Source organism: Eleutherodactylus coqui, chromosome 1 (assembly GCF_035609145.1).
Source record: "Eleutherodactylus coqui strain aEleCoq1 chromosome 1, aEleCoq1.hap1, whole genome shotgun sequence".
NCBI classification, from domain to species: Eukaryota; Metazoa; Chordata; class Amphibia; order Anura; family Eleutherodactylidae; genus Eleutherodactylus; species Eleutherodactylus coqui.
This window is the reverse complement of record NC_089837.1, coordinates 454,036,121-454,059,752: the sequence shown is the minus strand read 5'-3', so window position 1 is coordinate 454,059,752 and position 23,632 is coordinate 454,036,121. Positions and strand designations below refer to the sequence as shown.

Below are 23,632 nucleotides of genomic sequence, written 5' to 3'. Positions count from 1 at the left end.
GATTTTTCAGATGTTTGTTTTTATAAATTTACCAGGGAGAGATAAGTGGATTAAAATACAGATTAATATCCCATAACTCCAGTGTCATCTGTATGGTCCATACTGCTCTCCTGTAGCAGTCACATGCCATTTATATACCCTTAAGCTTCCCTACTCCTCAGTCACCACACCCATGTACCTCAAAACCATGGCAGTTGACTTTTTTCATTGGCTGTAAGTGGTATTGCCACTCCACCCCACTCATACAACCCAATGATACTTGTATATTAAAAAGAACTGCAGCTGCATGGATTTTCCCATCAGTGCATTATCAGACAAACAGCTTTATGACAATTTTCTTTTGTTTTAAAACCTCCCCACTGCCTAATTTACTCGGCAATAAATTTCAAAAAACTTTTTGCCCACAAACTAGCAGAAGTAACAATAGTGACCTGGATTGTCCCGACGCTGCTATCTTCCATTATGGAAGGCTTCAACGTGTACAAGTCTGTGTAAATTGTGATTAGCTTGCCACTTTGAACATACAGCAGTATATTGTAAAAATGTATATTCTCAAATACAATTCCATATTAATAGTGGTCCCTTTATGATTTTAATTGATCCAATAACAGACCAGGATAGGATTGGGGAGTTTGACTACAGAATATAAGCCAACTCCATCTTATATACCCATTATGATAAAACACACATCTACTGTCTTAAGTGGCTATGTTCACCTGCAATCTACTTGTCCATGGTACACTTTTAGCACGGGACAGTCATCCCAAGACTTACCATTCATTCAGTGAATCGAGGCGAAGCATGCCTGAGATCTTTCAACTACCCGCCACCATTTACTATGAACAGGCAGTTGTTCCCAGATGAATGACTGCCTGTTTACACTGAGTAACAAGACACTCATTAGTCACTTTGTTTCAGTCGGCTGAAACAAAGCAACTATAGACTAACGAGCGATGTCTCTCTCAGTACCCTGTTGGGTTCTGCTTTTACACAAGTACTGATAAAAAAAAACAATGCTCATTCGAGCGATTTTGCAGACGATAGTCGGCCTGTGTAAAGGTATCCTTACTCACTTCCAAAGGGCTATTTCCAAGTGTAGATTCACTGTTGGCTTACCCAAACTAAGCATCAATAATTTTGCACAATCCTTTCCTCATTTCTGCTTAGAAATACTGATCCCATAAATTCTCTGTGTCAAGTGGAGAACAACGGGCTCAGATGTCATCCATGCGATTTATGCAAATGTAGGATGCCGAATACTTTAGAGGAAGGGAAATATGCAGCTACTGTTAATGCTCTCATTGTAAGTTCAGGTTAGAACTCAGACTCCAGTAATAGCAGGTACTAAACCTGAATCCCAAACATACATCTCACCATTAATCCGATCACCGCAGAATAAATACTGCTCTACTGTGAGTTTCTGTCCTGAAAATGCAAGTTTTCTAAATATCACTGTAGTGTTCTATTCTCAGAGGAGGGTTGTCATCGTGTACCCGGCCTCCTCTATTAGAAGTGTACATGACACCGCAGTGGAAAAAAGCAAGGTCAAAAAAGGATTCCGGTTTCCAATTTGTCACTACAACTTGATTTATTATTAGTTCAAAACTTTTACTAAAGGCAAATAAGGATTCGACAAGAGTCAGAGTGGAAGAAAAGTAGGCAGAGTCGGGGCTGCCTAACGAGCTGTAAGAGGGGTGGGACTTAAGGCAACCCTCCAGTTATGGTACAAAACGGTGTCCTCTTATCTTACTTGTACTTTATCTTCTCTTTCTGGCCTCTCTGCTCTGTTGGGTCGGTGCTTTGTTTTCAGGTGGCTATGATGACCACCAACATTTTCTAATGATCTTATAGACACTGAACTACTTTGTGATTGGCGAGCACTTATCACGTGAGCAGTGCTGGCCAATCAGAGAGCAGCTACAGAGTACTGGTAGTCCTAACACTACCAATGCACTAGTAATCGAAAGATGGTGGTAGTCATCTTTCGCCACCATGCGGCGAAACAAAGAATTATATTTGTAGGGGGGAGAGGGAGAGCCCTGTCCTCCGACTCCCTGATGAAGGGGATAGTTTTAGAGTAAGGCCGCCTGCAGACAAGTGGGTCGGATCCGGCATCCAGAATTCTCGCCGCGGGATCCGACCCGAGCGCCTGCAGGGACGAGCGCGTACTCACCCACGCCCGGCGGCCCCGGCTCTTTCATGTGCCGGCAGCCGGCGCATGCGCAGACCGATCAACTGCTCTGAGGCCAAATTAATGAGTAATATTTATCTTTGAAGCACAATGAATTCCAAGGCTAATAGGGTTATAAAGGACTGATATATTCAAGGTAACCCAATCATGTCAGTACTCCTAGGAAATCCCTAAGACAGGGGTGTATATGTCCCACAAGCCTATGTAAAATGCCATCCTATATCTGATATAGTTATTCAAAATACAGATAAAAAGGGGTAGAAATAGTTGTTATGGTTTCATGTTACTAGAATTATGAATCACTGAGGATTCTGTATCAGATTGCGAATATAAAAAAAAAAAAAAAATGAACCCTACTGAAAATTTTACAAAATACTTGGAATCTCTAATAGATCTGGCTAGCAAAATGGGTTGTTTTTTTTAAACTCATTTTATTGACAAGTAAACAGCTTGTACAACATAACAACTGCAGTACATAGACATTCATAAAGTTTAGAGATCAGGCATCTATAAGTTATATAGTAATTGTTACATACAATACTCTCATCGGTGGATAGGAGAGGAAGAGAGGATTGGGGGAGTATAGGAGTAATGGGGAAGCAACCAATAGTGGGTTCATAAAAGGGGGGTAGAGGTGAGGTGTTTTGGGTAGATAAACCAATATAGGGGTTGAGCAGTCTGTATCTTCAGGTTAACGTTGCCGCCTTTGTAGCGCTGATATGGCTAGGGTGAGAGGTTGATGGGGGAAGAGGGTTAGCGACGAGTCGCACCACTGGCCCGATACCTTTTGGAATTTGTCCTGACATTTGCGTGCTTTGTATATCAGGTTGTTGTACGGTATGGTTGAGTTGGTAATCTTTTTCCACATTGTCAGAGTCGGACCTCTTGGGTCCATCTCGCGTAACGCAATAACCTTTCTGGCTAGGAATAATACTTCCCGCAAGAAGATTCTATCATAGTGGTGCCAATGTTCTGCGTTGAGGACGCCAAAGAGGCAGATTTCTGGAGTGATGGGAACCGGGACGTCCAGGATTGTGGATAGCAAGTTTGTAACTTCGTTCCAGTATGACTGGATCTGTGGGCAGTCCCAAATCATGTGCCAAAAGTCCGCATATGTGCAGTTACATCGGGTACAGTGTGGCGTTGGGTTTCTGCTCATCTTGTGTAGCCTTGCCGGGGTGAGGTAGCATTGGTGAACTATATAGAGTTGGGTCATTTTGTTATTTGCTCAGGGGGAGACCAAGCAAAATGGGTATTTTAACCAAGAACAAGGATAAAGAATTTTTGAGAGCACGCTATCCATAAATACCATATTTTTATTACCTGACAGAATTATATGGATCTTTAGAGAACGCCCCCAAGAAGGCCAATTAGAACAGGAATAGACACCTTTACGTTCAACTTGTTGGTCTATATACATGGCATTTCACAGAGGTTTCTTAGACATTTGCCTTCCTATCTGAGGAATTCCAGCCATTTGATTATCCAACTACAAGAATTTCCTTGGCGTAGAGACCTGATGTGGGACACCTTGGAGGTCTTTGCCTTTTATAGCAATTTTTACCATTAATAAGGCCTCAGAGTGGTTAAACATTTTTTTTTATATGGATCTGTTGATGCCGAATGCACAAAGAAACTTTGTTCTAGAATCCATCCATTTTATTCTTCTTAATAACTATTTTAGATTTTTTTTTCAGATAAAAGGGACAACTGTGAAGATAAAATTTGCACCATGTTATGCAAACCTATTTATGGGGCTTTTTGAGAGTGGAGCTCCTGAAAAGCTATATTTGAATAAGATCTTGTACCCATTTCCTTCACCAGGGAGTTAAGGGATTGGGCTCTCGCTCTTCCCCTGCATATGTACGTTATTATTGCTCTATTACAGTGATCCATTTATTGGTTTATACCAGTTTCTGATGAAGCACCTTATTCAAACTCTCCTTTCTTAAACAATAAGCCCCTCTCGATCTTCTCCTTATGCGTTTTCCCCACTTTCATGTCTTCCTCCAACCGTTATTTCTGTCTCTGGTCTACTCCGATTCACACAATTTCATTTTATTAGGGGTTAAGTTGATGAAGGAACAGAACTGTGTATTTGATATTATGTTTTAAATTAAATAATATTTGGCAGTGGTTGTACCCACCTGATAGACGACAGGGAATTCGCTAAGGGCCTTACCCGGGACGCTACTCCCCCCCCTCCCCCTCCTTACCCCCATTTTCCTCACCCACCTCCCCTCTCCCCTACTACACAATCACCTCCCTCTTCCCCAACTTACTCACAGTTCCACTCAACCACTTTCTCCGACACCACCTTCCACGTTACACCTTCACACACACCACCTTTCTACTTCACAACACATCCTATCCACGTTGAGTCGAGGATCACCCTTAGATGACCCGACTCCCATACACCTTTTAAGGTTAAACTTCGCATAAGTAATAAACACGGTTTGATAGACTGCAAGAGATTGTTTCTGATAATATTTAACTGTTGAAGTTAATCCCTGAAGTCTGGAGCTACTCTACATTACCCTACTGCGGTGGTAGACATCTCCACCGCAACGGACAATTGTACCCCTCTACTGTACTGCCAGCCAGACTTCGGAATAGTTAATGTCTCTTATGCATGTCAACCACTTCCTAACTTGTATGTTCAAAATCCTGAATAAACACATTTTGATAGTAAATAATATTTGGCAGTGTTACTTTGGTCTTCATTTTGTAACCCTCTGACCTGATCTACATATGTAGAGTTGAAAGTCTTGAGTGATATGCTCTGACCATTCTAAAATTAATAAAAATTTTGTTACCCAAACTCCCCTTTCTTGTTGTTTCTTCCATAATTAAAAATAAAAGAGTTGGTTACAGCTCACCTCCTCCCCCTCCATGCACAGTGATCTCTACGCAGGTCACAGAGCATTCCCATAACTCCTTAGAGCCATGAACCTCCTCTGTGAGGTCCATAAAAAGCTTCACAACTTTGTAAAATGCTTTGTGCTTCAATTCATTATCTGAAAATTGCTAGTATATGCCATCAATGTCTGACTGGCAAAGGCCCAACTGTTAAAACAAAAGGGCAACGTTGCAAGGAACGCCATGTGCCATGACTTCTGTTTGCTTTGTTCAGCTTCTTCCCGCAACCACCTGGCCAGTATTCTAGTGATAGGCAGAGGCCACACTCTCAGACTGCAGCTTATCAGACACGACTGAAGGTGGTGAACCGATACCGATGTCTATACTGAGACAACCCTGAAGGTTTCCTACAAGTTGTAGCCTGGACAATCCCTACATGATCTAAATATTTCATCAGTACAAATCTCTCTCCAGCTCTAATTGTTTTCTACAACGTATTCGGGGATTCAAGAAGAATGGTGCAAGAGTAAAGCCGATGGATTCATACATGAATTGACATACACGGTATTAGAACTCAAGTTTTTCCTGCGCCTTACAGATGTTCCATGTGAACCACTAGATGACCTAAATCAGCGTATCTCCACAGCAGTGGAATAGATAACGGAGGATGTACCGGGACGTGTCCGACAGAACTGGACTATCAACTTGAAATCTGCTGTGTCACTAACGGCGCTCGCATCAAACATGCAGAGCTACATTTTTGTGTGCATTTGCCTGCGTGTTTTTGCGCAGTAACAATGCAGACAAGCAAGAAGATTATGTTACAACTTTTTGCCCCCCCTCCCAGTGACATCGTAACCCGCGTAAAAAAAAAGTATTGTGTGTACAATTGTGCATTTGCTGCGGTTTTACGCCCCCAATTCATTTCCATGGGTGATTCAGTATGTGAAATATGCACTAAAACGCTGAAAACAGGACATGCAATTTTGCGAGCATATAATATGGGGGGGGGGGGGGGTGGAAATAGTTTAGTGCTGCGTATTTTGTGCATAATATGCCCCAGCAAAAAAACACGTGTGAGAGAATGGCCTTCTTTGGAATTGCCCTGTGTAAGTCCGGGCTCACACGACCGTATGCTAAAATGCTGTGTAAAAATTGCAGCATTTTACTTGCACAGGGAATCGCATATCCCCGCGTATTGTCGCATATGCCTTTGTACGTGCAGCGCATTTTTTGCTCGCTGTCATGCACTGACTCCTTGGTTTCTTCTTTTTGTTTTTTACTTTCTTCCCAGTTCTCCTAGCAACATGCGTAAATAATATCAAACATCCGCAGTGTATTTGCGTATACACTGTGTTGCGAACGCACTCATAGAAAACGCTAGTGCTGTATGCATGTAATACGCGGTAAAACAGAACATGCTGTGTTCTTTTTTTTACGCGCATAATATACGCAAGTGAGAGTGTAACAATGAAAATCAATTCTTTCATTGACGCCATTCACTACATATTATTGCGCAAAACAAATACGCTTGTGTGAACCCAGCCTTACAGCGTACAGTGAAAACAAAATGTATCAATGTGGAGTGCAGCTCGCAGAGGATGGCCTGCGCTGCAGACAATCGCATCCCTGGTAGACTGTGGGAAGTATTCGGGCCGTACAGATTTTCAGCCTCTAGATGTTTATAGACAGCAAAATAGCTATTGAAAAAGGTAAGGAACTGCCAACTTTAGTTGAAATCTTCATTTTTTCAAAAGGTAACGTATATAATACCAGAAAACACAATAAAATCAACTAAATTATATTTATCATTTTTATACCCATTTTCAAAAACGGACATACTTACTCTATCATAGTTCTGTTCTAGAAATTCAGCTACCATCAGCTTGTGCCTCGTTAGCAAGTCCTGAAAAGAATAGACATAAATGACTAATTGTAGCAAAGGAAATCAGCATATCATGATGTATATGTAATCTGGTTAGAGCCTGGTATTCATTTAATCTGATATACGCAATAATGTAACATTTTTTTATCGCTAGTCGGGACCAGATGTTCTCTGCAAATTACAGAACAGAAACCTATTAATCATAGGCCAAAAAGTATCACAACTTCCCCAACTACAGTGTGCAGAGCAGAGCAGCACCGTAGAAACAGATGAGCAATCCGTAGTGCAGCAAAGAGTTATATCAGTAGGATCACACAATCCATAAATCCCTGGATACATGGACAAACACAAAGGGCGTAGGAGTGCAGCACTAATTAAACCACAGCATCGTTTATCCTATTACACAAGCACTGGCAGCCACACTTAGGGCCCTTTAAGGCTAGGTTCACACGGGGCCGAATTCCCGGGATTTGGCCGCACAGAAAAAAACGCGGAAATTATGCTGGAAAAGCGCAGCTTCAAAACCCACGGCATTTCGCTGCAGGTTCGGCCACTGACATTTTGCTGCAGCTTTCTCTCCCCAAAGAGAGGAGCAAGGCCGCAGCGAAAAAAAGAAAAATTGACATGTTGCATATTTCAATTCTGTGCCGCAATGTCGATTTCCGCCCGGCTTAACTGCAATGGATTGGCCGACCTGCGCGGACAAGATTTTTGCAAAAGGTCGTCCAAATGGCTGGCTAATCCCGGGTTTAGTGGCCGCAGCAAAACTCTGCACAGAAAATTTCGCAAAAAATCCGGCCCGTGTGAACCCAGCCTTCGACGGAACAATTTATAGTTTGAACGAGTGAACAATGTCGGGCAGATAAATCGATCGCTCACATTCACTATAGAAGTGAATGAGAACAACTGAGTGATCGGTGCTTAAACCGAATGAGCCAATGATGCTTTTCATGCATGAATGAAATAAATGGTAAGCGAATGAATTATCGCTTATCATTCGATCGTTGGCTGGGTTTACACCGAATGATTATTGTTCAAATTCAAATGATTAGCGATCTTTTTGAATGATACTTCTTCCGTCTAAACGCACCTTTAGCGCTTTGATTTTCTGATAACTGCTGGGGTGAGACTGCATGTGTGGCCCGTCAATTAGTGCTATTCCACAAGTGTTAACGATGCTCATGTATTCGTGGAAAAGCTTTAGTCTGAATAATCAAATTAATTGGCTGTAATTTAAAATGATCGTTACCTCCTCTAAGACTTGTGTGTATGTGGTAGCCAGTGAGATAAATAAATAGCCATTCTTGCTAATTATTATCTAAAATTATGTTTCTGTGCTTAAAAATTACTCTAAAGTGCCGTCACCTTTGTTCCCAACTTTCTGTCCACTGCTTGGTTTGCAGGAGATGTGGAGATGTTAGAACATGGGTGGTAAAAGGGGATGGTGCTCATTAAAATGTATAAAGAGCAGAGGGGAGGAGGGAAGGAGAGAGTCACATCGACGCTACCTGTGAGCTAATAGTAGGTTACTTTTTACTGCGTTTCAGCTCCAGAATCACATTTCCACTACTCACTCTTGCTGTACACTGTGCTACAACATGATGGTGTGTGTTAGAAGTAGAGAGCAGGTTCTGCAGTGCTCTGTGAACAGTTGGTAGAATACAGTGCAGCCGCCAGGATCTTCCCATCAGTCCTGAGAGGACTGAGACTCAGATATATATTTTCCTCATTTTCCCCTCTGCGGGGTGTATATCCATCTATATTAGAACGACAGCAAAAACGTACCCCTAAAATGTATAAGGCAATACTAATCCAAAAAATAAATAAATTAAATAAAAAAAAAGACTAACCTCCTTTGCAAAGCAGATGCACAGTAACCTACTGCAGAGATTAAGAACATTCCTGTTAGCACCTAAGCCTACAAGGTCCCTGGAAAAAAACTGCAATCAACCGAGCCGCACATTCCATGATGTAATTAAGTTAATAACATAATGCAACTCTAATAGTATGAAATAGAAGAAGCTTTGTGGACTCCGAGTGAGTGCAGTAATGAGAGTGTATAGGATATTCTGGGCCTCAATGTACAAGTCAGAGGTTGTTGAAAAAATGTAAATGTTTTTGAAAATATGGAAAAGAAAAAGAAAAAAAAAGTGAAATTAGATGAAAAATATAACAGGACTTGCAAGATAGAGATTGTACGAGTATTAACGTCCATTACCTAAAAGTCACTGGTATCTGGTATTCTATAGTACCATGGAGTCAGTTTCTATAAATGCAGTCAGTCCGTAAGAATGGTCTCTTAATGCAAGAGCTGGTGATGTAGAGGTATGAGGATTCAGTCGAGTATTAACCAGCGAGTGGGCACAAAATACTATCTAAGGAAATGCCCATTTGGCCCAGCTGGTGCGGGTCTCTAAGGATATGCTCACGTGAGAGTGCTGATATTGCAAATTCTGCACATGTGTTGTGTGTGGAATACTCTATACCAATCTCCTATAGATGGGCATGTTACCGCTCATGCGAATTGCATGAAATATGTGCGCGAGAAAAATCGCAGCATGTTCTATTTTGGTGCACATAGACGCCAAAATAGTACATGGCGATGGGCGTCACAGAGTCAGAACGCAATGTCATTGTGTACAGGCTGTGTGCTGAGCGTGTATATTTCACAGCCGGTGCGCTTCGAAACACGATCGTGTGAACACGGCCTTAGGCCACTCTCACGCGGGTGGTTTTTTTACAGCGTTTAGCGTGGAGTAGTAAACACCATGCTAAACTCGGTACAACGCCTCCATTGAATGCAATGGGGCTTCTCAGATGAGATTTTCAAACGCTGTCTGCTCTATTTTAGTGCATGTTGGCGCTTTTTAAGGTACATCATCACCCATTGCTATGGTGGGGTGCGTTAAATGCTGTCGAACACGGCTCAATCTATGATTTCATGTTTGCAAGTTCCCCAAACTTTCCCTCATTAGCAGATGTCAAGGGGAGAAGGAATCAGGGATTTTGGATGTAAAGAGGTGTGATTCTTTTTTTCCTTAGAACGCATAAGCCGCTACTATGGGGGCGGCAGCAGGAGTTTTTCTCTCCCCATTGAAACAAGCCTGCACATTTGTTTATGGCATTTATTTAACGTGTTTATGGTAGAGTCGTGATTGTTACAGGATGGCTTTACCAAACCTTTACAACTGTTGTCATGGTTGTTAATAGTACTTACTAGAACCAAAAACTCATTTAATAAAATTTTCTGAATCCTTTCTACCAACGCAAAGAAAATAATGCCTGTAGGGCTAATCTACGTTTGCTTCACGACCTGCTTAGTATTGTACAACTAATTTCTAAACACAATGGAATCCTTTAGGCATGTACAACATGCTCTATTATTTCTATATTTTAAGACCTCCTATGCTAGTGATAAATCTACCCCATCCCACCAAAAAAAAAAAAAAAAAGTTCTAGCATACCACAAAAGCTCTAAGACGACTTTCTAGACAAAGTTGCAAATACATTAGACTAAAGGCCCATTTACACGAGCCGATGATCGCTTTAAAAAAAAAAAAAAATTGCTAAAAGGCAATTGTTTTTTTGCGATAATCGTTGCATCTAAGTGTGCACCCATCATGCTCTTTTCATACACTGCTAGCTGATCATTAAATTCAGTCCAACCTAAAAAAAATAAATAAATAAATACAATAAATAAATAAATAAATCGCCCCCCACTCTTATCAGCAGTTCTCCAAAGGTAGTGCTGATAGCATGGTTTCCCGCTAGAGAGCATGGTTTCCCGCTAGAGAACAAAGGATTTGAATGCAGATAAGAGCCCTCGAGCCATTAACTGCATTCAGCTAAAGGCCCATTTACACCAGCCGATGATCGCTTTAAAAAAAAACAAACCGCTAATCGATCGTTTTAGCGATAATCGGTGCGTGTAAATGTGCGCCCATCGTCTGCTTTTCATGCACTGCTGGCTGATCGTTAAATTCAGTCCAACATAAAAATCATCCCTCACTTTTATCAGTAGTTCTCCATGGGGAGTGTTGATAGCATTGTTTCCCCGTGGAGAACAAAGGATCTGAGCGCAGATAATAGCCTTGGGCTATTAGCTCCATTCAGTAAAGGCTTCATTTGCATACCTAATTGGTACTTAAGTAGCTGAGTAGCTACTTAAATACCAATGAATTTTTATGCAAAACGATCGCTCAAAGCTGTCACTCAAACTATCCTTTGAGCGATCTTTGAGCGATCATTGGCCCGTGTAAACCACCCTTAAGGTTTCATTTGCACACTTTATTGCTCTTAAGTAGCTGAGTAGCTACTTAAAAGTTTATGCAAAATGATCGCTCAAAGCAGTCACTCAAACTATTCGTTTGAGCAATCTTTGAGAGATCGTCGCTCCGTGTAAATGGGCCTTAACCCTTGCACAATCAAAAGTTGCAGAACACCTGATTATCCATGGTTGGTGATCGCTACCTGCAGACATAACATAGTACCATCCTGTGTACAATTGTTATGTTTGTTGAAAATAATAGCAAACTGGCGAAACAGCAAGTTCACCCTTTAACAAGCCGGGTTCAATAGGTAAAAACAATATCTAATAAGATACCACTTTGTAATAAGGTTGTCCCTCAAGTTACAATATTAACTTGCTCTGGAACGACCTTTGTTTGCTGAAATCATTATACTGTGAAATCACAGCTCTTTAAAAACTAGTAATTGGTTCAAGAATGCCAAAATAGCTTCAAATGAGAAAAAAAAGGAAGATTTAAAGTAAGTTAAAGAGAACCTGTTACTTGGTAAAGCCAGCAGGGCTGATGTATAGCAGTGCAGCCCCGCTGGTTCTATGGTGGCTTTCCTCATCTTGATACTCCCCTCTGTACACTTCTACGGTTTCTTCCTGGATCTGCCCCTCAGCGGAGTTAGAGTCAGTGGCTGAAGAGTTGTGCAGCTAGTCTGGCTTTACAAAGTAACAGGTACTCTTCAGATAAAGTAAGTCCTTACATATGTAGTTCAGAAAGAGCTGCTGGAAGCTGTAAATCACGTTTTGTGTTGAGGACAGGAGCTTCTTCAGGGTCCTGTACAGCCCAAAAAGTGCCCTCATCTGGTGTCCCAAGCATCAGCTCATCCTGGACCAGGTAGAGTAGTACAGGACATGTAGTACCGCACTGTACTGCAGAGAGGAGCTGCTAGACAGCCAACCAGTGCATGCACTGCAGTAATACAGGGGGATTACCATGCTGAATAGTTGGATCTTCTACCCAAGCACACTTGCCAAGAATCAACAATGTTCTGCAGCGTTGTGTCAAATGTGGCTTCAAGTTACAATGAACCAGGAAAAAAGCCCAAACATTGTAATAGCAGATTTTGCTTCCTTAGTCCGAGTTTTACTCCTGTATGTATTGCCTAATGGTCTAAATTCTGTGGTTACTTCATAAATCCTGACAAATCAGTCTCTTCTGTAGTCAGAGTTCATCAGGAAAAACTACCCCTAGGGCTGTCCTGCACAATTGTATGGTAATTGCGTATTCCGCGCATATTACGCTGTACTAATATCGTACTGGCGGCCATGTTACCGTCCACACGAGTGGTGTATGTTACGCACACAATGGAAAAAAATTGCAGCATGTTCTATCTTGGTGTGTATTATGCGCATATACATGCCAAGATAGTACATGGCGCTGGGTGGCCCGTACACAACGTCATTGGGTTAGGTACCTTAGGTTATGTTCACAAGAAGCCGATTTACAGCAAATTGCGTTGTCAACAATAACATATTTTACACCTTTAATTCGAGTTGAACTAAAAAAGGGTAAAGTCTGCTGTAGATCTGCATCAAAAGCCGCTGAAAATCTGCTACATGTGAAAGCACCCTAATGGTCCTTTTACATAGGACGAGCTGCTGGGCAAATGATGCACAACGACTCGTCCCAGTGATGCTCGCTCCTGCGCGGTTATACAGGAGTGAGTATTGCTGGCATTGCTCACCGCGCTGCTGGAGGGAAGCATTCAACCTCCGCCTTCATTGACAGTAATAGGACAGTCATGCAAAAGTGAACGACGCATCCTTCAGTTGTCTGCATGCAGAAACTCACCCAGTCGCTGCATGCGTTTACACAGTACAATTAGAATCGTGCAGATTTCCGCTCTCCTGCGGGAAACTGAAGGATAAACTATAATCATTCCGTGTAAAAGGGCCATTATGTTCATTTTACACAGGCAGATTTTCTGTCTGTAATGAGCAACAGTCTGTTATATTAGCATGTCGCTTGGTGCTTGTTATGTACAGTTACATAGAGCAACTATTGGGTCTATGTGAGCAGACGATCATTCTTTCACATACAGTGTTATCACGGTTAGGCACACAGGCCCGTTTACACAGGGAGATGTACTGGAGACAAAACTATTTTAATGTCTGCATAAGAGGTGATCAGCTGACAAATATTTGCTTATTTGCCAGATGATCGCTGGGATGCTTACACAGGGCAACAAGTGGAAACAAAGATTCATGTAAAAAGGCCTTTCAAAAGGCCATGTACACCGTTGCACACTTTTTTTAATCAGTGTTTTTGGATATGAAGACCGTTTGTATTGGGGGTTCACTAAAAATGTTTGATTGATTTCTATGCTTGTATTGTTTTTCAAGGCCCTGCAGACCGGAGGACTGAAAGATTAGCAAATTTTATCAAGAGTAAATGGACAGCTCCTCTCCTGGTGTGCTCTCCTGTCAGATCAAGAGGACAGAGAGCAGAGCAAACTACTATTACAGAGGGCTAAATAACAGTTCCGGGTAATGGAGATCAGCGGTGAGAGGGATGAAACCAGCAAGTACTCAGAGAAAGGAGGAGATAGCTGTGCGGCGTTGAGTGGGTGTGGTTATGCTACACAGCCTCTGAAAGAGGGGCGGAAGAGCTGATCTTGCGCACCTTCATGGAAGAGACCAGCTAGTGTTCTTGGAATGCCTCGATGCCAGAAACTTGAATATAGAGGAGTCTGCAAACCAACTAATTGCATGAGAGGGAAAACTGGCTTAATTTATTTCTGCAGGTACTGAGGCTATAGAAACCTTTGTGCATGAAAAATCAATACACACATATCTAAGCTAAATGCCTACTGAATCCACCAATTTATATGCGGTCATATTCTGTTGCAATGACCCACTTAAGAACACTGCACCTGACAGAATTCGTATTTGTTGGGAATGAAACCACCAAATATACGGATATCCCCACATACACACACAAAGCTGCAAATATCCAAGCCAGAAACTAGAAATGGTTGTATTTAGCAATAGGAAAATGAAAGGCCATGCTGACTTGTATATGATTTTGATAGCAAGTTTATAAATTAGAATTTTTTCACCCTCATTAAAGGATACCTTTAAATAGAGCATATTTGCTGTGGGCTTTTTGCATAAGAAAACCCTCAGCACATACTCTACAGTGCGGATTTCTCTGCAGGTACATGGCTTGTACTGTAAGTGTATGTTCACATCGTAGAGTTCACGGCGGACATTTCCAAATGAACTCCACCTCTAAAAACCGCATCAAAATCCATGACTTTCTGACACTGTTTTTGGAGCGGATCCGCCCGCGGATCTAGCCCTGTCATTGGGTAGTATCTGTGTGCGGGATTCTGACTTGACAATTCTTGATGTGGAAATGCAATATTCCACATGCGGATTCTGCCCATTTAGGCTGGGTTCACACGGGGTGGATTTGCTGCGGAAATTCCGCCCGGAATTTTGCTGCGGCAAATCCGCCTGCGACAGCTAATCCCGGGATTAGCCAGCCATGTGGATGGGATTTCTCAGAAATCTCGTCCACACAGGACGGCAAATCCACCGTGGGTTTTGAAGCAGCGCTTCTCCCGGTGGAAATTTCGCGGTTTTTCGCTGCGGCCAAACCGCGAGATTTCCGCCGGGATTCCGCTGTGTGGGAACCCAGGCTTAGAGAGCTAAATCCACAGGCAAATCTGTGACAAAAACCACATCAGAAGAAAGCAGAATTGGTGCATAACATTCCACTGGGAACATACCCAATTGTTGCAGAATTTCCACAGCATGATCCACTGTGCGTGAAGGGCCTACTAGGGATGTACTGCTTTGAGTCAGTGGCTGAAATATCTTTCTGGGTTCATGCAGATGAGTAGTTGGTTATATAGGACAGATTCATCGTTTTCTTGTCTGCTTTTTAGTTATAGAAGATGATGTCCAAAACAAATGCTATCAATTGCAAACAGATGCTGCATTCTTTCCCAATAGTGCATGGGTGCGGTCAGCCGGCCCCACTTTACAAACAGATGTTAGGTGCGAGTCAACGGCATTTTATTTGGCTAGCAATTGAAATTTTGAAAAGTTCTTAAACCTCATATTCCATCATCTTCACATATCCCCTATTACACTGAATGTCTTCAGATACCAATTTAATATTAGACAAAAGAAGCAGTTTTTAAATAATTGCATTTCATTAAGTAAGACTCATATGAACAAGAAACTCAAGTAATCAATTGACCAAATGTATTTTATAGATCACTTTAGCGGACAGAGCAATGCCGACCCCGCTGAATCAAGGACTGTCTGTGCTGTCTATTTAACCCCACAGAGTAAACTGGTCGCCACAAAGCTTCTACCAGAACGCTATGCCATAATCAGAGAAGTTCCAGAAGAGTTGAGAAGACCATCTGTTAGAATATGTCTAGAAATGATTACAAAGCCATTTCGAAGGGTGAGGGTAAATGTGCTTTGTTAAAAGGCTATTCACTAACACTGTAATGTACCTTGTTGCGGAATATAGGCGTGCGTTCCATAACAATTCCGCTATGTGTGAATTCACCATAAAAGCAACCATTCACAAAAGACAGACTGATATTTCGATAAATCAGAAAGCAGTAGGTAACAGATGAAGGTAGTCTAAGGCCGCCTGCACACGGGCGGATTTGCATCGCAGAATCTGCAATGGGCATCCACCTCCAGATTCCACAGCAAATGCTGCCCTCAGCAGGCTATGACAAAACGCGATTTCCTGTCCATGAATGTAAATGGATTGAGATTTTCTGCTCGCGTAGGAGAAAACGCAGCATGCTGCGATTCTGTGCGGCTTCCGTGCGGGTGGCTTCAATTGAAGTCAATGGAAGCAGTCTGCCCCATGACCCTTCCGCAATCATCCTTCTGGAAAGGTCAGGGGATCCGTGTCATCGCCTAGCAACAGCGTGGCACAATCTGTACTGTGCATGTGCACTGGCGCGCTGGCTGGCACATCCGGACAGGTGCGCTGGGGTCACCACCCGGGCACAGAGTTGGATCCAAGAGTGGTAAAGATCAGAGCACTATCCAAAATTTAGTGTTTGATGCAAAATTTATGAAAATGAATCTGCGACTAATGTATGCTGCCCTTAAAGAAGGCTGCAAAAAGATGGTGACAATCACACTGATTACGGCAATAGGTATGTCTGTCTGTATCTGTGCAGTAGTTTGGGAGAAAACTTGCATTTTATTAGTAGTAGCCAGACACAGAGGACTAGTCTCGATATTCATGAGCTGCAGCCAACCAGGCCTTATTCTCTAATGCTCACCTACTGTACCCGTGCCTGAGCATTATTTGCACCCTTCCTATAATCCTCTTCTGCATTCCTAATGTGACAGAGAGATAAAGCGACAGAACGACCAAAACGTCAATATACTAAAAGTGTCAGAAACTAATTAATCTGCACTGATTAGAGACTTGAAAATCTGTTTGCACCAAGTAGTAAATCTTGGAGAGTGCGGTGATCTTTACCATTATTGTCTAGTAGTTGTGTCAAGTTAGGGAATTCATTTGAAGGTACACTAGAGGTACATGCTGGAATATAGCAGTAGGAGGGAGGGTGAAAGCAGAGACACCCACAGATACAGCCTGCAGCTAATGGTAATTGTTTACTGTGTTTTAGCTACTGAAATCACATCTACACTGCTCAGTACTTCTCTAGTGTCCTCCATGATGATACTATATCTGTGTGGGCACAGCAGAGTTAGGGAACAGAATCTTCAGTTCTCCATGAACAATGTACGGACGACTTTTTGACAAGAAGGGAAAATACATGATATAAGTCACATAATAAACTGTAAGTTCAAATAATGCACTCCTATTTACAACGGATATGGAAGAAATGTTAAGCAGCGCTGTTACAGTAGTTTATAGACGTAAGTGTTTTATTTATAACCTATATCCCATTACTTTAAAATGCATCAACTCGCTGTATACTGTCTTGTATTTTACTGCTTTTCATTCTTGCCTTGAAATGACACAGCGAGGAAAAGAAATATGTTCAGGAGTTCTATTTTAAAACTACATAAACATTGAACAGAGTCTTAAATAATTTACCTTAAATGTAGCAAAGGCATCGGAAGCTATGTCGAATGTTGACATTTCCACATATTTAAAGAAGTCCTCAAACTGCTCAGAGTACAGGATGGTTTTGGCAAGCGGCTCATGACGAACACATTCACGAAGCATTATCCCACAATGCAAAGCCACTTGAGGGGATTCATATCTAAAAGAAAAGTATATATATATATATATATTCAGCTTGTATACAGCAGCGCGTTTTTTGTTTCTTTTTTTTTAACCTTAAGGTCCATTTACACACACAGATGATTGCTGAAAATACTTCAGAAACTGACAGTTTTGAGCGATCATTTTACATTAGCTACTAACGGGCTAATCAGCCCATTAGTAGCCAACTAGCTTCATTTGCGTGTATTTAGAGAACAGCGGGTAGTCTGCTCTCTAAATACATCACTATTATTCTCCAGCAGGACAGCTGTTAAAAGAATGCGTGCGGTCCCCCTCATCAGGGACAGAGGATTTTAAGCTGAGCTGAACTCAACGATGGACGAAAAGTGCACGGCAAGTGCATGATGGGCGCACATTTACACGCAGCGATTATCGCTCAAAAGATGGCTTCGTTGTGTGTAAAAGGGCCTTTACTCTAGTTCTATCTACATGCAATAAAACTTTGCAATATTATGCAAACAGTAACCAAATATGTTTTCCTTGCCAATAGCCTGACAACCTTTAATAATAGCCAATGTTGTTCACCTGGCCCTTTCTTTTCTAGGTATTCTTGGGTTTCCAGAGGCATACACTGCCAACGCAAGCCATGGAAACCTATAAAATCTTTAAATGAGCATTAAGCATCCACATTTCAGAATCCTCCATTCTTGACATGATCAATGAGGTCTTGCAGCTAGGACCACCAATTCTTGTAACTTATAGGACTATCCTGTCTGACAGGTCATAAATAGAGATGAGCGAACATGCTCGTCCGAGTATTAGCATACTTGATGGTGCTCGTTACTCGAGCGAGTACCATGCCGTGTTCGACCCCTTGCCGCATTACCACTTCCTGCTGTGAAGTGCCAGGGAGAGTAAAAAAAAAAACAAAACTCGACACCCGGCGGGTCCAATACAAAAATGCTTGAGTCTCCCATTGACTTCAATGGGGTTCGTTACTCGAACAGAGCTCTCGAATATTACGAAAAGCTCGACTCGAATAACGAGCACCCGAGCATTTTGGTACCCGCTCATCTCTAGTCATAAAGTTTCAGTAGAAAACCCCTTAAAAGACAACTCTTAGCTATAATCAATTTCGATCAACTGGATTTATAGGTAAAGTATGTAATTTTTTTTCTTTTAATTTGGTCTAAATATACAGGATATAGGACTGGCAGAAAAGAATATACTGCTGCCACACATATACATTTCAGTATGCGGCCAATACAGGAAAAAAAACCCCACAAAAACAAAGTGCAATCTCACTCCAAAATAGATTGCGAAGTGAGCAGAAAAATTAGCAGCCGTTTGCTGATTAATTGCATGTTTCCTATACCAGTACTTTGGTCGGATTCTGAAAAGACAGTTATGGAAAACTTCAGCAAGCAGATCACATACAATTATTAACAAGACGTAAGAGCATGAATTATCATAATAATGCTGAATTTCCATTGTGATGACTGATAAAATGTATGTAGCATACCAGCAAAGCCTGAAACATAAGCCACATTTCAGTAAAGCTTGCTATAGGGAATGTCTGTGCTATGACCATGCTTGAGGACAAGCGCATCTACCCATAGTAGCTTACCATTAGCACACTGTTTATCAGGTTGACATTTTTAAGGCAATGCTCAATAGTGAATGGGTAAAACCAGAACATGACTGGCCTAAGATAAGCATATAGCAGTTTGTCCCCTCAAGCTTCTTTGATTTAGCTAGCCTCTGTGCTAGAAGTCATTAAAAACTATATGGTTTTCGACCGAGCGCAAAGTTTCCAGGAGTGCACAATGAAATCAATGGGGTCCTAAACAAATTTGCATTGCTAAGGCTCCCTCATGCAGAATCCAACCTGGTTGCGTGCAGCTGGCCTAAGACAGATAAGACGGAACACAGAAGTGTTGCAGAGAGAGATGACTCATGTAACCCATAGAAGTTTATGGAGAGGAGAGAGCTATGGGAGGCGAGAGCTATAGTAAGGAAAGAAAAGCAGAGAGACTCACACAGAAACACTGCTGCCGCTAATAATGATTTACTGTCTCACAGCTACCGTAATCACATCTACACTGCTCAATACTGCGGTTACTTCAATTCATATTTCTAGACCGCAGAATGTTTCCTGCTTTCCAAATCTGTTGTTGGGGAAACTGATATGCAGCTGCTCCCATAGCTGACCCACCGGAGGAGTTCAGCTGACCATATTGCTTAGCCTAACCTCATTCATCTTATTGGGTAGCTTTCCCTTAAGTATTCATGGTTTCAGCAGTGTGGTGCAGTTGATAGCTGTAACAACATGTGTTCTATCTAGTATTTCTTGTTCTAATTCAGAGTACCTTTCTCTAGTCCAGTCGAGTTTGTCCAATCAGTGTCTCTTGTTCCTTGATTATTCCTAGCTCAGTCTGTTTCCTAGTCTATGGTTTCTTGTTATTTCTGGTTTGGTTCTGTCTACCTTGGTTCATATTTCAGCATCGCTTGTTTGCTCCTCAGCTAGGTCCTAGTACCCTCTTGTTCTCAGGGATAGTATTTTAGACAGGCATGCCAGTAGGACAACTGAGAACTACTTAGGGGCTGTGTTGTCTGGTGTTGAGGGACAGTGTCAGGGAGAGATTAGGTAAACACATAGGGAGAGGCAGCATTAGGGACATAGATTCTGGTTGTCATTTTAATTCCTTATCATCTGCTCTAGTCTTCATGGCCAGTTTCCTCATATTCATAATGTGATCATCATCACCCTCTTTCCCCATCATCTAATGCCGAGTTCCTAGTGTCATGTGTTTTACTGTCGATAGATACTTTATATCAATATTTCTTGCAACATCAGGCTGTCACACTATTCGGCTCTACTGTAAGTCCTGGGGGATATCAGAGTATTGTGAGACTTTAAGTACCCAGGAAAGGTGACTGCTGAGTGTAAAATTGAGTTTTGCCATTTAGCATCCAGCTGATGTTTTTACAGTTAGATTTAAAAAATAAAAAAAGTGATTCCCACAGTGTACCCATCTCAGAAAACCCCTTTAAGATGGTCTTCTAGACTTACATTTTGCTTCTGGGCAGCCTATTAGATTGCCTTCAACTAGGTAAAATTAAATGTTAATCCTGTAATTTAACTCTAGGATCACGTGTTAAGAGCTCCATTAGTGAATGATATGACAACACAGGGCATCCAGTGACCTTCATTTCACATTGCTGTGTATGACTGCAAGCAATGCTGATGTCTGATCATTAATTGGTAATAGAATTGACGTTCTGCAGGTCCCTTGTTAACTCTATTGATCTGTGTATATTACCATACAGGCAAACACCTAAACCATGGAATTCCAAAACAAGCAGAGTGGAAACTGGAATGATAAATGATTAACAAGCTGATAAAATATTAACAGAGCTACTTTCATTAAGTAAGTTTCTGAGAGAATGGGGTTGATTTTGACTTCCTCCAACAGGGATGTGACACTTCAGCTATTTTAGGAAGCGGTCCTTGAGCAGCATCCCTGATATACTGCTACCTGATTAAGTTACTGGATGCCTTTGACTTACCTTCAGCAATTGAATAGCCTTGCAAGGGCACTGAAACATATACCAGATTATAAATGCCCTCCAAGGGCTCAGCTTGGCTGTTCTTCCAGACATGCATATTAGCCAAAACCTCTGAAATCTAGGTATGTAGCTAGTCTATCACCCTAATGCTTAAAGCACACTTTCAGTGACTTTGCAAAGTAATGTGCTGTGCGTGTACATGAGGAGCATTACAATTTCTGGATATTATAGGACTTGTATATAGCATTTTTCAACAGTTTTCCCTCACTGCAGGCTGTATATCTAATTTTTAGTCTTCCCTGTTATCATGTCTCTCACATACTACACACATAGGAGAGCAGGATATCTTATTCTCTCTGCAGCACACACTCATAAGTAACAAGAAGCATGGAGGACATTATACAGTAATACCGAGCAGTAGCTGTAAAACACTCACTAATTAGCAGCAGATGCTAATAGTCTCCCTCCAGCAGCTCTCTCCTTCTCTTCTCTCCATAGAGGTCTATAGGTAGCATGAGAGAGCAAGCAAAGCCCAACCACCCACCACTTCTTGTAATCCATCTCAACGTACTGTTACTGCACATGGACTTCACATGACAACAGACAGTGGACAGCAAGTTAGAAGGAAATGAGATCGCTAGTGGCCAGCACATTGGAGGGATTCTTGAGCACAAAAATGCAATAAAGTGATTTGCACCTTGGTTAGTTATCACATATAAGAACAAAATTCACTTTGTTCAACGTGCAGAGACCATTTAACGACATGAAATAACTTTTCTTCATCAAAAGGACAGAAAAAAAAATAAAAAAATCACTGAATGGTTATCTTTAGTCTAGAGGTTCAAAATTCTTCTATTCACTTTTATATTTAGAAAAGCTGGAACGCAATAAAGATGGTCGGCATCACAGATAAGTTGATAGTGTCACCCAGCTTTTTCAGTTATACTGTGACACATCCATTACTCCCGAATCATTGTATTATTAACCTCTTAATGACCGCCCATAAGGCTTTTTACAGTGGCTGTTAAGGGGCCCTATTTTGATGCATGCACCTTTTTATGGCACTGCATCAGAAGCTTGGCATGGGTCTCCCATGCCAGAGGGAGCAAGTGCTTGGCTGTTAAATAGCAGCCTGGCACATGCTAAAACAACAGGGACTGGAGAAACCACGATCCTCACTGTTCTACCATGGCATGTAAAGGGATTATATAACCGTGGCATGTAAAGGGCTGACAGAGGGAGGGGGCTCCCTCTATCATCCATCAGAGCCATGTTATACGATCATGGGATCCCCATCAGTTGGTAAGGATCAATTGCAAACCACTGCCCTTTGTAGCCAGGTCTCTCGTAATCCCGTGGACGGGCTTTCGGTTCCCGTACATCCTTCTTCCCTTCCCACTAAACCCACGTCTTCTCACGAAGATGAAGGCGAAAGGCCTACTGGTAGATCTCATAGCCCCAGATTGGCCTCGGCAAGCCTCCGTGGCGCCTCCCTCTTGGAGAAGATCTTCTCTTATAGGGACCCCTCTACTACCAAAGTTTGTCCATGCTTCATTTAACGGCGTGGAGGTTGAAGCCGTGGTCTTAAGAGCATGCGGGTTTGAGGAGCCAGTCATTCAAACCATGTTAAATGCAAGGAAACCTTCCTCCTCTTCCATTTTATCATCACATTTGGAACAGTTTTATTCTTTAGTGTGAACGTTGCAATTTTCACCCTATGTGTTTTTACCTTTCCCACCTTCTGTCCTTTCTACAGAAAGGTCTAGATATGTGCTTGAGTCTAAGTTCCCTGAAGAATTAGGTATTCCTGTTATCCATTCTGTTCAAGCACCCACTGGCCTCAAACTCAGCCATATGTACTTTACGCCGTCCCTCCGTACCACTCTCCCATACTACCCTGAGCCTAGAACCTGGTGCTGGATGCACTTCAGTCCCATCCTTTTGAATTATTGAGATACCAGTACGACTTTTGACCTACAAGGTGGTCTTCCTGCTATCTGCAGGGTTTCCGAGTCAGTGGCTTTGTCGGTCAAACCCCCACTCACAGTTTTTCATCAGGATAAAGTAGTACTACATCCAGTTTTCTCCTTCTTGCCTAAAGGTGGCATCAGCATTCCATCTCAACAAGGATATAGGCCGGCCTTCCTTTTGTCTAACGCAGTTTGTCCGAGGGAGCGTGTGTTTCACAAATCGGATCTGGTGCCAACTTTGAGAATATATCTCAAACAGCCTCCTTGACTATACTTTCCCCGTTAGAAATTCCAGATGGCCCTAAATGGGGCCTCACAGCCTCCAAAGTTGCCATTTCTCCTTGGATACACTGAAGGACGCCTCCATTCCGGGTTATGGTGCATTCCTTTCAAGCAGTGGGAGCATCATGGGTGATTTGTAACAGGGCTTAAGGTTTCCAGGTGTCTAAGTCCACTATATGGTCTTCCCTGCCCACCACTGCAAGGTTATACCGGCCGCATACGTTTGCATGTGCGGACACCTCCCTTGGTTGGAGAGTTTTGCAGACGGCCATGGGCTGTCCGCATGCATCATAACATATCTTTCCATCCCGCTAAACTGCTCTTGAACGTCCTATGATCAGAGCCATCACAGGGATGATAAAACAAGATTCTTGTTCTTACCAAAAAA

General features: G+C 42.1%; 1 protein-coding gene across 2 annotated transcripts in view; it reads right to left on the bottom strand.

Annotated features, from left to right (window-relative positions):
• The window catches only part of CAB39L (calcium binding protein 39 like), an 83,627-nt gene that overhangs the window by 11,721 nt on the left and 48,274 nt on the right, over nt 1–23,632 (bottom strand). For both annotated transcript variants that reach the window (XM_066583911.1, XM_066583920.1), the window contains exons 5-6: nt 17,291–17,459; nt 6,897–6,956 (exon numbers count right to left, since the gene is read on the bottom strand). In XM_066583911.1, the coding sequence (XP_066440008.1) occupies nt 6,897–6,956; nt 17,291–17,459 (229 nt within the window). The remainder of the gene's footprint in view (nt 1–6,896; nt 6,957–17,290; nt 17,460–23,632) is intronic.